The sequence below is a fragment of the Puma concolor genome, chromosome A2 (assembly GCF_028749965.1).
Source record: "Puma concolor isolate L17-30 chromosome A2, mPumCon1.1.hap2, whole genome shotgun sequence".
Lineage (NCBI taxonomy): Eukaryota > Metazoa > Chordata > Mammalia > Carnivora > Felidae > Puma > Puma concolor.
In genome coordinates, this window is record NC_141668.1 from 164,864,673 (window position 1) to 164,881,365 (window position 16,693).

General features: G+C 39.6%; 2 protein-coding genes and 1 pseudogene across 5 annotated transcripts in view; all 3 read right to left on the reverse strand.

The window, feature by feature from the left end:
- The window catches only part of ZNF177 (zinc finger protein 177), a 45,897-nt gene extending 31,932 nt beyond the window's left edge, over nt 1-13,965 (reverse strand). For all 4 annotated transcript variants that reach the window (XM_086681333.1, XM_086681332.1, XM_025916196.2 and 1 more), the window contains exon 1: nt 13,914-13,965. The gene's annotated coding sequence lies outside the window, so the exon portion shown is untranslated. The remainder of the gene's footprint in view (nt 1-13,913) is intronic.
- The window catches only part of LOC112852544 (zinc finger protein 426-like), a 39,442-nt gene extending 23,910 nt beyond the window's left edge, over nt 1-15,532 (reverse strand). The window contains exons 1-3 of the mRNA XM_086681684.1: nt 15,401-15,532; nt 14,695-14,783; nt 13,914-14,040 (exon numbers count right to left, since the gene is read on the reverse strand). Of these exons, the coding sequence (XP_086537810.1) occupies nt 13,914-14,040; nt 14,695-14,783; nt 15,401-15,428 (244 nt within the window). The 5' untranslated portion in view covers nt 15,429-15,532. The remainder of the gene's footprint in view (nt 1-13,913; nt 14,041-14,694; nt 14,784-15,400) is intronic.
- Nucleotides 10,071-13,264, reverse strand: LOC147583791 (uncharacterized; annotated as a pseudogene).
- Nucleotides 15,533-16,693: the final 1,161 nt, after the last annotated feature.

Sequence of the window (16,693 nt, forward strand, 5' to 3'; positions counted from 1 at the left end):
GGAGCAACTTGCTCTTGATCACAGAGATAAAACAAGAACTCGAACCTTCTTTGACGCCATACGATCTCCCCAAGAGGAAAAAGTAGGAGTGCCCCAAGACTTTTTGAAAAAGGGATTTAGCAGCTGCAAAGGAAAATGAGTCTAAACCTCATTTCTAAACCACTATGGAGTTTCTTATGAGGTCACTGCCCCTATCTTCCTAACCAAAATAAATCCCCACTGAAGTCAAAAGTCCCCATCAAGGTCAGAGACCTTTTTGTCTAGATTCAATCTGAACAATTATACAGTGGTATTTTAAAACAAAAAGCAAGAATTAAAAACCAAAAAGGCGGGGAGCGGGGGCGCCTGGATGGCTCAGTTGGTTAAGCCTTGGGCTCTTGATTTTGGCCCAGGTCATGTTCGTGAGATCAAGCCCCACCTCGGACTCTGCATTAACACCATGAAGCCTGCTTGGAATGCTGTCTCCATCGGTCTCCGCCTCCCCCCCCCCCCCCCCCCCCCCCCCGCCTTCTCAAAAATAAACATTTAAAAGCATGTTTCTTAAAACTAGACTTAAAATAACGCTGTAAACTTTGGGTCTCAATCAGTGCTTTACAACCCCAAGAAATGGTATTTTATCAGGGGCGTGAGGACTGAGGATTGATTTAAATCTGCATAATCAGAGACTATGATCCAAAAGTGAAAATCCTGGGGCACTGGGTGGCTCACTTGGTTGAGCATCTTCAGCTGAGGTCATGATCTCGGGGTTCATGAATTCAAACCCCACATAGGGTTCACTGTAGTCAGGCCCATTTCAGATCCTCTGTCACCCACTTTCTGGCCCTCTCATGCTTGTGCTCTTTCAAAAATAATACACTTAAGAGTAAAAAAATCCCAATCTGGTAGTAGAGAAAAGGATACATTTTTAAGGTGCTTTGGGGTCATTACTACATTTAGACACTCCAAACTCAGGATTTATAAAAACCTCCATAGCCCCTTGTTGAGCCTTTTCTTGACACCCCCATGAATAAAACATCTGCCTGGACACAGAAGGATTTAAGAATAATTAAGAGGACTATTGTTAATATTATTTAATGGTGGTACCTAGAAGTGGAGATCTGTGATTAAAAGAAATCTCAATACCTCCTGGTGGGCTGTGCTTCTCAGGCAGACCAGCTCCAGAAAATACCTGCCAGTAAACTGAAGGCCCTTTAAGTGCCAGGGACTCTATTACTAATATTAAGTTTACAGATCAGAACCATGTTTTTAAAATGGCAAGTTCGGGGCGCCTGGGTGGCGCAGTCGGTTAAGCGTCCGACTTCAGCTCAGGTCACGATCTTGCGGTCCGTGAGTTCGAGCCCCGCGTCAGGCTCTGGGCTGATGGCTCAGAGCCTGGAGCCTGCTTCCGATTCTGTGTCTCCTTCTCTCTCTGCCCCTCCCCCCTTCATGCTCTGTCTCTCTCTGTCTCAAAAATAAATAAACGTTAAAAAAAAATTTTTTTTTAAATGGCAAGTTTTCTGGAGCCTGGCAGGCTCAGTCAGTGGAGCATGTGACTCAATCTCGAAGTTGTAAAGTCAAGCACCTCGGTGGGTATAGAGATTATTTAAACTTCAAAAGTTTTTAAATCTTTTAAAAAATGGAAAAATTTCAACCTACATTCCACCCCCCCCCCCCCAAAAAAAAAAGATTTTGAAGAGGCTAGGTTCTTTTCTTCACTACATAATGAGCATAGCGAGACACGGTACTGTTAGGTGAACTATGAGGATGCTTACACACATACTGATCACTGATTCTTGGCTTTGTTCTGTGGACAAAGAATATTTTGTGACAGAAGTAAAATGCCCTAGCCCTCATGAGCTCCCCGCCAACACACAGCTTTGGCCAATAACTCTATCCTGACCATCTGTGTTTATGCACTGCACTGGAAACCCAGGACCTCTCATTTCTAGAGGTCGTGACAAAGGTGCACCTGCAGAGGCAGAGGTCAGGCTGTTTATTCATAAAAATACAGCTAGATAAGAGTTCACTAATGAAATCGGATTCCTTGATTTAACTTTTTCTGAAGGGGGGCGGGGAGGAAGGAAATTCCAGAGAACCAAATGGTGCAGAAATTCAGACAGTGAAATGTCTCTTCTCACTGCCTGCTCTTCTCCCTTCTGCTACAGTGAACAATCCTGGACCCTCACCTCAATGTTCTTCTACTCAAAAGACTACCAAGGGCTGACCCCACCTCCCATAGATGCAAACATTTGGGGCAGGGGAGTGGGTGTGGGGTGTTGCACCGATTTTTATGTCAAAGGTAAGTGAAGGGAACCCACACAAGATGCCTTCAAAGTGCCAAGCAGAACCTGGGGACATGAATGGGGTTGGCATAAAACTACTGCACCAGATGTGAATTTCCCATTTGTATGAATCTCATTTGAGAACTAATGACATAGGCTTCTCTTACTGGGAACCTTATGGGCTTTGACAGTCCAGTTAGGTTTGGGGTAAGCAGTGTAGAAATGCTGGAGATTTCCTCACAAGCATTTGTAAAAGTCATGTTAGAATAACTACATTTATACCAACCCACCATAGGCTCCTACAAATCCAGGAACACTTTGCCATGCATTTGCCTAGAATCTTTTGATCTCTTAAAAAAAAAAAAAAAGACCTCAAACTGAAAACAAGCCTTCAATCTCAATGGGTAACTCTTCTTTGATTAGAAACCTCTGTATTTCCAATCTGTGCATTATTACTGACCAAATTTTCAGATCAAAAAAAAAAAAATTTCTACTTTAGAATTTTCTTAAAAAAATTTTTTTCAAGGTTTATTTTTGAGAGAGACAGAATGCGAGTGGGTTAGAGGCAGAGAGAGAGGGAGACACAGAATCTGAAGCAGACTCCAGGCTCTGAGCTGTCAGCACAGAGCCCGACGTGGGGCTCGAACTCACGAGCTGTGAGATCATGTCCTGAACTGAAGTCGGACGCTCAACTGAGCCACCCAGGTGCCCCAGAATTTTCATTTAAAAAACAAAAATACCTCAGTGGCTCAGTCGGTTAAGCATCCAACTTTGGCTCAGGTCATGATCTTGCGGTTCCTGGGTTCGAGCCCTGCATTGGGCTCTCTGCTGTCAGTGCTGCCCCTCCCCTGCTCTCTCTCTCAAATAAATAAACAAACATTAAAAAAAAAAAAAAGTCCCTCTCACCACTAATACCAAGATCATTGTACCACATATGGGGTAAGAACGGAGACGTATTTCAATACAAATTTCCAGAAACTAAACCTGAGGGATTTCAGGATTCCAAAACTAAAACTTCTGGCTTCATTAAATGCTCATGTATACTTTAAAATTATCTACCTTCCCTTGTCAAATGCTATGTTTTTTTTATAATAGACACATGTACTCTTGATGACAGTAACAAATTTTTCATTTTCTTGAGATTCCTTAAAATCAGCACATATAACTGGGATAACCTGAAATTAAATCATCTGTACTGTTACTAGTGCCAAAACAAAGGAGAAAATATACATCCCTTTTATTTCTCCTGGAGTTTTTGTGGCTCTAAATCTGAACAACTACTAAGAAGCAAAAAGGTCAGTCTTGTTCTGATATGATTTTACTCTGACTTAATAGGTCTCTGCGACCAACCACTGGGCGGAGTTTTCAGGTTTATCTTGGGATCTAGTGAGTAAGTGGCTTAATAATAATAATAATAATAATAATGATGTCATTATTTAATAATAATAAAATCATGTCCTTAATTATTGTCATACTCATGTTCTGAAATATTTGATGTCTAACAAGACTGTATAGGGACGTGTGGGTGGCTCAGCTGGTTGAGGGTCCGACTCTTGGTTTAGGCTCAGGTCATGATCTCACAGTTTCATAGAGATGGAGACCCACATCGGGCTCTGTGCTGACAGAGGGGAGCCTGCTTGGGATTCTCTCCTCCTTGCTCTCTGCCTCTCCCCCACTCACATTGTCTCTCTCTCTCAAAATAAATAAACTTAGAAAAACAACAAAAAGACTGTACATGATGTGAAATCAAATGGATGAAATTTGCTGTGTAATTTCCACAGTAAGAGAGGGGAAATAAACGGGAGGAGTAAAATAGGGAGATAAAAATTATTAAAACTATTAAAAAAAACTCATAAAAATTATTCATTCACAGCTGCAAAACCACGGGCTTGTCTTCATTCCTGTCAAGACCCAGCCTACGACTGTCTACTGTCCTAACTATTCACTTTCGTCAAAATGCGTGTTTCACATTCTTTACAATCAGTTGTTGGCCACATCTTGAAAGCAAGGGCAGATTCAGTTCTGCTGGCAGTTCTGGGTCAGCTGCAACATCAACAATGGGTTTCTGTGTGGAGATACCTGTGTTCTAATTGTGAGTTCTCGCCCAGAGGAACACAATAATTCTGAAAATCTGTCCACTTGTAATATAGAACCTGGAGGAACACAATTTGGCTATTGTTAATTCTGGATGAGGCCACAAAGCCTGGAGTCAGCGACTAGGGTTCCTGTTAGCTCTAAAAACTGCATGGTTTAAAGTGAAACACTGAACTAGAATCCAACAGAAATGATAGAGGATACTTCATGTCATATAAATCACATAAAACCGAATAAGAACAGAGGCTCCCTCAGAGAGCTGTGATGAAGTGACTCAATCCATGGAAAGCTTTCAGAGCATACAGTAAGTGCAAAATAACTGTGAGCTCTCACCAGCCCTTTTAAGTCAAGGCTGTTAGAAATCTGTTTCTGTGGCATTTAGTAACAAAAGCATCTGACGTATTAATGATCTCATTTGACAAACGGAAATGGGACTTAGGAGAGGCTAAGGAAGTACCCCAAACACACAGCTCAAAAGCAACAAGGGAGAGGACCCACACTCCAGCTCTAGTCAGGCTCCAGACTGAGCCTGTAACACACATACTCTACTTGGGCAAAAAGAAAGCCAATTTCTGAAGCACACTGGAACCCTGGGATTTTCCCAGTTAATAGTTTAGACCACTGAAGAGACTAACAATGAAGAAGAGAGTTAAGGCTGTTATAGTTATTTCTGCAGTATAACAAACCACTCCAAACATGGTCATATATAAGAGCGGTTCTCAAAATGTGGTTGCCAGCCTGCTGAGGGACCCCAGACACTTTCAGTCTGTGAGGCCAAGACTATTGTTAAAATAGTTCTATTATTTACCTTTTCATCGTGTTGACATTTGTATTGATGATATAAAAGCAATGGTGGGTAAAAGTGCTGGCACCTTAGCAGAAATCAAGGCAGTGGCGGCAAGTGCCACATTATATTCCTTATTGCCACATATTCATGAGAAATAAAAAATCCAGTTTTCCTTAAAAATGTCCTTGAGGCAACAGAAAATTTAGAAAATATATACCTGGGACCATGATGTTGGCTGTTTCTTAACATTTACAAACCTTTCTGCTACGATCAATAATTGTATTAATGTATGATGTTTGATGCTGGATAATAAAATAGGCCAACATTTGAAAAATATGCATAACGTAGTGAACTATTTCCCATATGACTAACACATGATGGCACAAGGTCGCACATGGGTAAAATATCGATTCAAAATACGAGAAAAATCAATGGACTTTAATGTAACAGAATAGGAAGAATTCACTGACAGAACTTTATACTTCACAGTGCATCTTTAAGAAACACATTAGTTGAGTTCTGGTGAAGTATCAAATATCCAAAATTATCTGAAAATACTTCTTTTTTCCAATTATATAGCTCACTGAAACCGAATTTTCTATATATACTTCATCCGAAACAACTTATGGGAAAAAACTGAATTCAGAAGCAGGTACGAGACTCCAGTTGTCATTAAGCTAGGCAAAATGATTTATAAAATTTTTTTGTAAAACTTGTCACTCATCTGGTAAGGAAGAAAAAATACTTAAAGACACCTGTTAAAGATGGTAAAGTGGACTTTTTTCAGCCGTTAAGACAGGTATAGGGACCACTGCAACAAGTCTTTGCAGTGAGGGGGAAGGGGAGTGATTGGGCTTAAGTCTGAATACAGCATGGGTAAGTTGGAACTTACAGCCAAGGAACAGGATACACAGGTCAGTGGGTGGAAAATTATTGAGAAAAGATCAGGGGTAAGGGGGATTCTGGCTGAACTGACCTAACAGAATCTTTGCTGAAGACAGGCCAGGGTGATTAGAAACCACCTGAAGGATGGTGGAGGATGAGGAACCCAACTAGGTATCAAGAATGCTCATTAATGGAGAATGGGAAACTCTTGCTGAGTTAGCATGGTTCTTGCTATAATTGGATTTTACAAGGAAGTGCACAGATGGACCCAGGAGAAGGTTCAGGACCCTCACTGAAGTTTGGACAAGAAGAGACTCTCACTTCTCACATTTGTTTTCATTTTGAAAAAGTTATTCATAAATGTTAGGTACACTATGAAATTAGTTACAAAAATTTAAAACATGTCTTATTTTCTAATATGTCAAATACTCATAGATACAATGCCCATAAAATGAAGATGCTCAATTTTAGAGTATAAAGGAGTCCTGAAGTCAAAAAGTTTGAAAAGTGCTGGTGTGGAACCACCACCATTCTGTTATTTTCACAGATCATAGGTCAGGAATTTGGACAAGATGCAGTGGGAATGAATGAATGGCTTGTCTCTGCCCTACAATGACCAGGGCCTTCCTTACCTGGGAAGACTCACACAGCTCAAGCCAAGGGCTGGAGTCATCTGGGGACGCATACATGCATCTGGTGCCTTCCCTGAAATGGCTAGAAGGCTGAGAGCAGCTGGACTGCTGAGAGAAGCATCTCCACGTAGCCCCTCCATGTTACAGCATAACTCCTTGTTTCCAAGGGAAGAATACTAACTGGGAGTATCCCAAAAGAGAACATGCGAAGATAACCAGGAGGGAATTGCATGGCCCCTTATGGCCTAGACTGGGAAATTATATGGCATCATTTATATTGTACTCCTCTAGGTAAAAGTCAAGGGAAGGCAACAATGTCAAAGAATTTGTGGGCCATGTTTTAAAACCATCAATCTGCCACAAATTTTTTATGTACCTCCACACATACAATAGTCATTGCCTATTAAAACCATGCCAAAATCTTGTGCCTATAGTATCAGACTCAAGTTCTATGTCCAGAATCTTAACGTCCAAGTCAGGGCCAATCTGGAAAAGGCTATTTTAAAAGGTTTGGCTTGAGTATGTTATTCTCAGTTTGAAGATTTGTGAAGTAAAGAGACAAGCTATTTACTCCCCACACACTCAACATATAATTGTGAGAGAAGGAAAGGATAATCAGAAGAGATATTCACATTAAGAAATGGGTGGGAGGCACCTGGCTAACTCAGTTGGAAGAGCACATGACTCTTGATCTTGGGCTCAGGAGTTTGAGCCCCACTAGGTGAAGAGAAGACTGAAAAAAATAATAAACTTAAAAAAAATAATAAAATGCTGGCTGCTTATCATAGAAAGAAAGGGGGTGAGTCGGTGGGAAGAATGGAAGACCCACTGCAGCCAATGGTCCGTAGCAATTCTGAAGGTCAAACAGGAACATCTTGCCTATTCCTTAAGGGACACCACTGAGCCACAGGAATGATTGATTCTTTGCGGAGTTCTGCTACCTGAATCATACTTGCTTTCCCGTAGGACCATATTTTTAACTGAGTAGTTTTAGAGACCTATTTCATCTTGCTCCCTGCCCACAGTTTGGGGGTTCAAGATCTCTATTCACTTTAAGACTTTTTTTTTTAAAACAAGTTTTAGGTTCAGTGAAACTGGGCAAGGTACACAGATTTCCCATATACCCCTGCCCCCACACATGCATAACCTCTACCATTACTAACATCTCATACCTGAGTGGTTAATTTGTTACAACTGATGAGCCAACATTGACATGTCATAACCAGGCACAGTCCCCTGGGGTTCACTTTTGGTGTGCATTCTATGGTTTCGACAAATATAGAATGACATATTCACCACTATAGCATCATACAAGGTATTTTCACTGCCTTCAAAATCCCAGGTGCTTTGCCCATTCATACCCCCAGCCACCTCCCTCCACTCTTGACAACCACTGATCTCCAAGTTTGCCTTTTCCAGGATGTCATAGAGTTGGAATCATAAAGGATATAACCTTTCCAGATTGGCTTCTTTCATTTAGTAATGTGAATGAAAGGTGCGTCCAGGTCTTTACAAATCCTGATAGTTCATTCCTTTCAAATGCTGGATATTCCATTGTCTGGATGCACCAGTTTGTTATTTACCTACTGAAGATATTCATTTGCCTACTGAAGTTTTGGCAATTAGGAATAGAACTGCTATAAACATCCATGACCAAACAAAACAAAAAAAAACCAACACCATGCATGTGCTGGTTTCTGAACAGACAGAAGTTTTCAACTTCTCTGGGGAAATACCAAGGACCCTAGATACTGGATCATTTGGTAAGAGTATGTTTAGTTTTATAAGAAACCACCAAACTATTCCAAACTGGCTGTACGATTTTGTATTCCCACCAGCAAAGCATTTGGCTCTGTTAGTGTTCCAGATTTTGGCCATTCTCCTAGACGTGTAGTGGGATCTCCTTTTAACTTGTATTTTTCTGGTGACATATGGTGTGGAGCCTCTTTTCATAAATGCTTATTTGCCATCTGTACATCTTCTGTGGAGAAGTGTCTGTTAAGGTCTTTGACCAATTATTAATAGGCTATTTTCTCACTGTTGTTTTAATATTCTTTGTGTACTTTCGATAACAGTCCTTTACCCAAATACGTCTTTTGCAAATATTTTCTCCCAACCTGTGCGTCTTCTCACTTGCTTGACAATGTCTTTCACAGAGCATATGAAATTTTAATAAAGTCCAGTTTATCAATTATTTTTTATGGATCATGCCTTTGGTGTTTTATTTATTTATTTATTTTGGTGTTATATTTTAAAAGGATTGCCACACCCAAGGACATCCAGGTTTTCTCCTATGTTATCTTCTAGCAGTTCATAGTTTTGTGTTTTCTACTTAGGTCTATAATGCATCTTGAATTAATCTTTATAAATATAGACTGTAAAGGTTCATGGTTTTGCATGTGGATTTCTGGTTGTTCCAGCACCATATGTTGGAAAGAATTATCTTTACTCCATTCCACTGCCTTTGCTCCTCTGTCAGAGATCAGTTGACTATTTATGTGGCCTATTTGAGCTCTCTGTTCTGTTCCATTGATCTATTCTTTTATCAATACCACACTGTTTTAATTAATGTAGATTTATAGTAAATCTAGTTTTTTAATCTTAAGTAATCTCTACACCCAATGTGGGGCTCAAACTCATGACCCCAAGATCACATTCTTCTTAGTGAGGCAGCCAGCTGCCCCAAGGTTTATAGTAAGTCTTGAAGGCAGGCAGTTTCAGTCCTCCAACTTTGTTCTTCTCTTTCAATGCTGTGTTAGCTATTCTGGGTCTTTTGCTTCTTCATATAAACATCAGAATCAGCTTGTCAATACCCACAAAATAAGTTGCTGGAATTTTGTCTGGATTGAACCCATTAGTGAGATTGGGAAGAACTAACACCTTGACAATTACTGAGTATATCCATGAACATTAAATATCTCTCCATTCATTAAGTTCTTTGATTTTGTTCATCAGAATTTTGCAGTATTCCTCTAGATCTAGAGAGATCTAGTACATATTTTGTTGTGTGAACAGTATTGTGTTTGCAATTTCAAATTCTATTTGTTCATTGTTAGTGTACAGGAAAACAACTGATGGTTTTATGGATATGTGCATGCATTAAAACTTAAACTGTACACTTAAAATATGTGCAATCTGTTGCATGGCAATTATACCTCAATAAACCTGTTAAGAAAACCAAACTTAATAATAACCAAAGACTCTAACGAGAAAAAAGATATTGAACATACACTCCATCAACAATAAATGGATGATAAGTACATGAAAAGATGTTCAACATCATTAGTCTTTAAAACTGTGGGTCTACTTTGAAAAAAAGACACACACAGAAAGGCAACTCATTTAAATAAAAATGCTTTTCTTGGTTTTCTTTTCAAGTATCAATTTTCTTATATGCAGTAAGTGAAAATTTTTATACTTTTAGATTTTGTTTAAAAACCCTTTGTAGCAAAGGCTTTTCATTTTAAAAACCCTTTTAGGATTTCAATTTTTATAAAAATATATGTAAGTTATTTACTGAAAGTATTGCTTTTACATTCATAATCTAACATGACTTACTACGTGTAAAATAAAATTAACAAAGCCTTTTTCCACATTCCCTACATTTATAATTTACCATTCCTGTCCAGTGTGAGTTGTGTTTCCTAATAACAAAGATCAAAGACATTCCTATATCTCTTTCAGTCATAGGATCTCTTCAAATCCTATGTGTGCTTTCAAATATGTGCACACATTTTCAAACCAAATGTGTGCTTTCATATTTCCCCCAAATGAAGGATAAAACTAAAAAACAAAAAACAAAACAAAAAAACAAAACAAAACAAAAAACCCCTACCCTTCTTACATTTATAAGATTTTTCAGAACTGTGAAATCATAGCTGAACAGTAAAATACAAGACAGAGCTAAAGGCTTCCTACATTCCTCATAATAAGGTTACCTTTATAATGAATTAGTACAAGTTAAAAAGAGAAAGTATTTAAGGCTTTCCCACATTCTCTGCAAGCATAAGCTTCTCTCAAGTGTGAATTCTTATGCGTTTAGTAAGGCATGAAGTACTAAACGTTTCCCCACATTCCTCATCTATATATGGCTTTTCCCCGCTGTGAGTTCTTAAATGTCAAATAAGATATGTGGGTTGAGTAAAGGCTTTCCCACATTCCTTACATTCAAAAGGTCGTTCACCAGTGTGAGTTCTCACATGTACTGTAAGGCCTGATGAAATAGTGAAGACTCTCCCACATTTTTTACATTCATATGGCTTCTCTCCAGTATGTGTTCTTTCATGTTGACTAACGTATGAGGAGTTATCTAAGTGATTTCCCACATTCCTCACATTCAAAATGTCTTTCTACGCTGTGAATTTTTAAATGCTGAATAAGAAAGGAGGATCAAATAAAGGCTTTCCCACACTGCTTACAATCATAGGGTTTCATTTCAGGGTGAGTTTGCATGGGATTTTCAAAGCAAGATGAGTTACTAAAGGCTTTCTTTCCCACATTCCTTACATTGATAAGGCTTCTCACCAGTGTGAGTTCTTATATGTACAGTAAAGTGTGATGACCTAACAAACGCTTCTCCACATTCCTCACATTGATAAGGCTTCTCTCCAGTGTAAGTTCCTCTGTGTTTAAGACCTGAAGAATCAGTGAAGGTTTTCTCACATTTACTACACTTGTGGTTTTTCTCCAGTGTGATTTCACATGTGAGTATTCAGTTCTGATAAACAAGTAAACTCTTTACTACACTCTTTGCAAACATGTTACTCTCTAGTATAAAATTGTACATGTTTAGCAAGATCTAGGGAACAAGAAAAAGCTTTGTCAAATTTCTTACATTCCACAGGCATTAATTCACTTTGAGTTCTTAAATGTTGAATAAGATATGAAGATCAACTAAAGGTTTTCCCACATTCCTTAGATTTATAGGACCTTTTTTTCTATTGCAAATCTGCACATGTACAAAAAGGCTTGTAGAATGATAAATAGCTTTCCCACATTTCTTAAAGGCATATGGCCTCTCTCCACTACGAATTCTTACATATTCTCTAAGGTGTGAGGAAGAAGGAATTCCTTTCTGACAGTGCATGTATAAGGTTTCTTTGGAGTACAAGGTTTCTTGTGAACCAGATGTGCATTTTGGCTTAAGGTGTTTCACACTGATTACAGTTAGGAGGGTTCTCTCCATTATCAGTTTTGTTGTATGGATAAAGGCAGAGTTCTTTGTAAAGGCTTTTACACACTGATCACACAAGTTTTCTTTCTATTGTGAGCTCTCTTGTAAGTCTTAAAGCAGCAGTGTTCACTCAAGGTTTCTTCCCAATGGTTAAACAATTCCTCTCCAATGTGTTTCTCTCCTGTTGATGAACAGATTGGTGAGGTCTTATAAAAGTTTTCCAGCTTTATTACATTCAGAGATCCTCTCCTCTGCCTTGAATTGTTATGCTATAGAGGAAACCAATCAGTATGACTAAAGTTTTTGTTTTCTCTTCCATTTTCACTGTATGCAACACATGGTTCCAGACCTAAGTGCTTTCAAGCAGAATGAAGAGACCATTCTGCTAAAAAGTTCTTTTGTAGTCTTTTTTTTCCTTTTGTAGTCTTACTTTCACAGGGATTCTTATAGCATTTAGCTGATAACTGATCAAGATGAAATTACTTTTCAAAAACTTTATCTGAATTCTATATATGAAATATTGAGCAAACAATGTGTGAATGTATTTTGGGGAGTGTTTAAAGTGCTTGTCAAATTCATAATGCTCAGAGACTCTATGAGAAACAGTTTCATTTAGGATGAATAACACTAGCCCCAAGTGTCTGTTATGGTTTTGTGCTGCTTTTCTATCTTATGGAATTTCCAAACTTCCACTGTTGTGGAAGGCAAGGAATTACACACTGTGAATTTTACCATTTCTACCCATTGGGTGTTTTCCCCTGCAAAATATTCTGCTGAAGTGCTGACCATTTGGTATTAAGACAAATCTCCCAATCTGAAACAAGATTAAAAAAAAAAAAATTAAGGTCTTGGAGGAATAAATGATGGAAAGAAGTTGTTAAAAATAAAGACCAATGCCTATTTATTTTCAAAGACTGACTTAATATAGATTACAAAATAAAAAAGACATGAACACATAGAGATTGAAAAGTCTGACTATATTAAGAGTTTGGCAATGAAAAAGGGTGCTGGTCAAAGTGGTAGGTGACTCTCTAAGAAATGATTCTATACATGTCGAGACTGATGGTGAACAGAGAGCAACATAACCAGGAAAACAAAGTTGAAAGAAAATGAATGAAGAACTAAATGCAGAATTTAAAGAAGAAATAGATCTTACTGTCAGGTCAAAAGGAAGTTTCAGAAAGTAGATGAAAAGTTAAAGAGAAGTCTGAAGGACCCAAGGAACCTCAGAAACCAAAGGCACCAGCCTTCTCAGGAAAAATCCATCTTCAAAAGCTTCCTGTTTAACATTTCCAAATGGACTGCAGCTCTCATGGATTCCTGCTGTTTTTCATAAAGAATCACATCTCCCTTTTCCCTTACTTTGCAGAACTTCTCCCACTATCCTCAGCTTTCCTTCTTGTTCCACCTGAAATTCAGAACAGGTCTGCATAGCTAGCACCTGGCTCTCAGAAGAAGACACTTGATGTGAGAAGAACATGCAAGGGATGACAAATAGTTCCACAAACCAGGATCAAGATTCTGCTCTGCAGGGACACCAGATACGGTCAGGTAGAACTTGAGAAACAAAATGTTTGTGCTAACTTTATCAAACCAATAAACTTTCTTTCTTTTTTTTTTTTCAAACCAATAAACTTCCAAATGAAACTAAAATACAAGCACACACTTCCTCATTGCTCACCAAAAAAGGTGCCGATCTTTCCCCTAAAACCCAGGCTCAAACTTGTATACAAGTTTTTTAAGTCCTAAGCCTTTCAATCCATACAGACAATAAGGCCAGTACAATGAACAGATCTTCGTTTTCAAGAGGAAGTCACTTCAAGGTAAGGTCAGTGAGAGCAGAAACAACATCTGCTCTTTTTAGCACTGCATTGCCAGTAGTCAGCACAGACACTAGGACACAGTTAAGCAAGGGGCGCCTGGCTGGCTGAGTCGGTACAGCATGCGACCCTTGATCTCAGGGTCTTGAGTTTAAGCCCCACAATGGGCATGGAGCCTACCTTTAAAAAAAAAAAAAAAAAAAAAAAAAAGGAACGATTTCTTCCAGAAAAAGCTAAATGAAGAAATGGTACCAGCCTTACCTACTGCAACCAGATTCTTGTGGTTCTCCAGCATCACATCTCTGTACAGGTTTCTCTGAGTTGGATCCAGCAAAGTGCACTCCTCCTGGGTGAATTCCACAGCCACATCCTCAAGGATCACCAGATCCTAAACCATCACAAACATTCTGGCATCAAGCAACTGCCATCTAAACCAATGTTCACTGGAGAAAGAGAATGGGAGACCCAAAGCTTAGACAGGTTTCCATGTTCTCCCCCCATCTCTTCCAGGGCTTGAGGGTCCTCGTGCCCATTCTCCTCTCTACCTGGACATATTCACTGGTGAGCTCATCCAGTCATGTAGCTTTAAGAGCACCTCATTCACCTGACTGCAGGTATCTCACCACAGCTACACTGTACTCTTTTCTAATCTTATTTTTCTCTAATGACAGGATTTACCGTGGTCTGAGTACATTACAGACACAATAAATGCTGGCAATGAATGAATCATTCCTCCAGGGACAGCACAAATTCTGAAAAACACATGTCCACTCCCTCATAGAGTATCAAAGCAAGACAAGAGCACACAATCAACACGAATGAGAGTTGGACTGAATGAGTAGATACTGCGATAACAGTATCATCTCCTTATGTCATCTGTCAACCACATAAAATATCCTGAAACCTGAGGAAATTTAGCTGGGTATTCAGTCCCTATGCAGGCCCTATATGCACAAAGAAACTCTGTGTTCTATTAGAAAAAAACAGGTCTATCTGGCAGGAAGAACATGTACTTTTATAAAAGAATAAACTTCCTACTTACCTGAGAATAATTTGTCAGACACCTAGTCACTGTCCTTTCTCCCTCTGATTTCTCCTCATGAAGACAGAAAAAATCTTGAAAAAGATGACCTTAGGAAGAAGAAATAAAACCTGAGAACCCAGGCTACCCAAAGTTTCTACTCACAAGCCTAGAAGCCACTCCAGAGTTGACACACAGGCTAAGCAGCCTGCCTCATCTGAAACCAGAAGGAGGGTTTGGGCTTTGGGAGGAAGAGTTTAATATTCCCATTTTATAGACAATGAAATTTAAAGTTTAGACAGGTAAAGATGTTGTTTTCTAAGTTTACTTATTTATTTTGAGAGAGAGAGAGACAGAGACAGAGAGCAGAAGTGGGGCAGGGGCAGACAGAGGGAGAGAGAGAGAATCCCAACGTGGGGCTTGAACTCATGAACCGTGAGATTATGACCTGAGCTGAAGTTGAACCACCCAGGTGCCCCAAAGTTGTTGTTTTCTTTGGCCAACAATAATGAATCTCACATAAAAAAAGCATCTCATGTTGATTAAGCAGAACATCTCCCACATCCTTATCCCTCCTTCCCAAATCTAAGGATTCAGACATCAGGATGTTCTTATCTACTTAAGCCCTCTCTTAGCACAGAAACAGGACTGCTTAGACCTTGACAAGACAGGCCGTTCACAGGCCAGTTTAAACCAGTCCCTGACAGGAGCATCAAAAAGGACTTACCACAGGAGAAAAGATCAATGGCTGGCATCCTGTGGGTGTGACAGTAAAATCTGACTAAACCCTTCTCGTTCCCAAAGTCCCTCAAGATGGTGTCTGAATTTAGCAGAGGTCAATCTCAATTCCTCTTAAGTACCAGTGGATTCTCGCCACGTACCATCAATCTTTAAGCAACAGGCATCACTCAGTTATCATGAAGCATTATTCATTAGTCAGCTCTCTGCAAAAGATAAAGCTGTATTACATAAAAGCCGTTAGAAACTGTAGAGTAGTATACTACAGAAATATACATAACAATCGCCACTTACGGAGTATCTATTCTGTGCCACAAGCAGTGGTAGCTCAAAGGATTATCAACATAGTTACTATTACTGCCATTTAACAGCCGAGGCAACCTACATTGAGACAGGAGTAGTCACTGACCCAAGATCACCAATTAGGAAGAGCCAGAGTCTGAATACAGGTTACTCTACCTCAAAAGCCTGAACTCCTGAGGTTACTGTTACTCTCTAACATACCTGGATGACCGTGACAAGGTGATGTGCAAGAAATGATTAACCCAGGTCTGGGTTGCTCAAATCCTGCACTTTCCTGAGAAAGGCCTGTCTTCAGACCTACTCTAGGCTGGGCTTGTGGGAGACGTCCATGGACTATCCTGCCTGGTAAGAATGTTTTTGTATGCCTGAGGCCTTGGGTCACACAATACCAGTCTGGGTGAATTCCAGATAGTTTATGCTAACAACATGATTTATGGCAATGTTCTAACAGTTTGAACTCAGGCTGGAGCCTAAGTGGCTGAAGTCAGTCATGCAGGTGGTGTAGGCCTACAGGACTGACCCACAATAAAACCTTAGGACACCAGAGCTCAGGTGCTATAGACTGAATGTTTGCACCTCCCTGCATCTTCATATATTGAAACCTAGTCCCCAGTGTGACAGTTTGTGGAGGTGAAGACTCTGAGAGGTAATTATGGGATTAGTGCCTTTGTGAGAGACCCCAAAGAGCTACCTTGCCCCTTCTGCCATGTGATGACACAGTGAGAAGACTGTCTTCATTAATCAGTAAGTAGGCCCTAACCTGACACCACATCTGCTGGAATCTTGATCTTGAGTTTTCCCAGCCTTCAGAACTGTGAGCAACTTCTGTTGTTGACAAGCCACCCAATCTATATTTTTGTTACCACAGCCCAACTGAACAGCCTACTATATCAGGTGAGCTTCCTTGGTAATTTATTATTACTAGGAATATTAAGCAATGCCCATTTGACTGCACTGGGAAAAGACACCTGGATGCTTG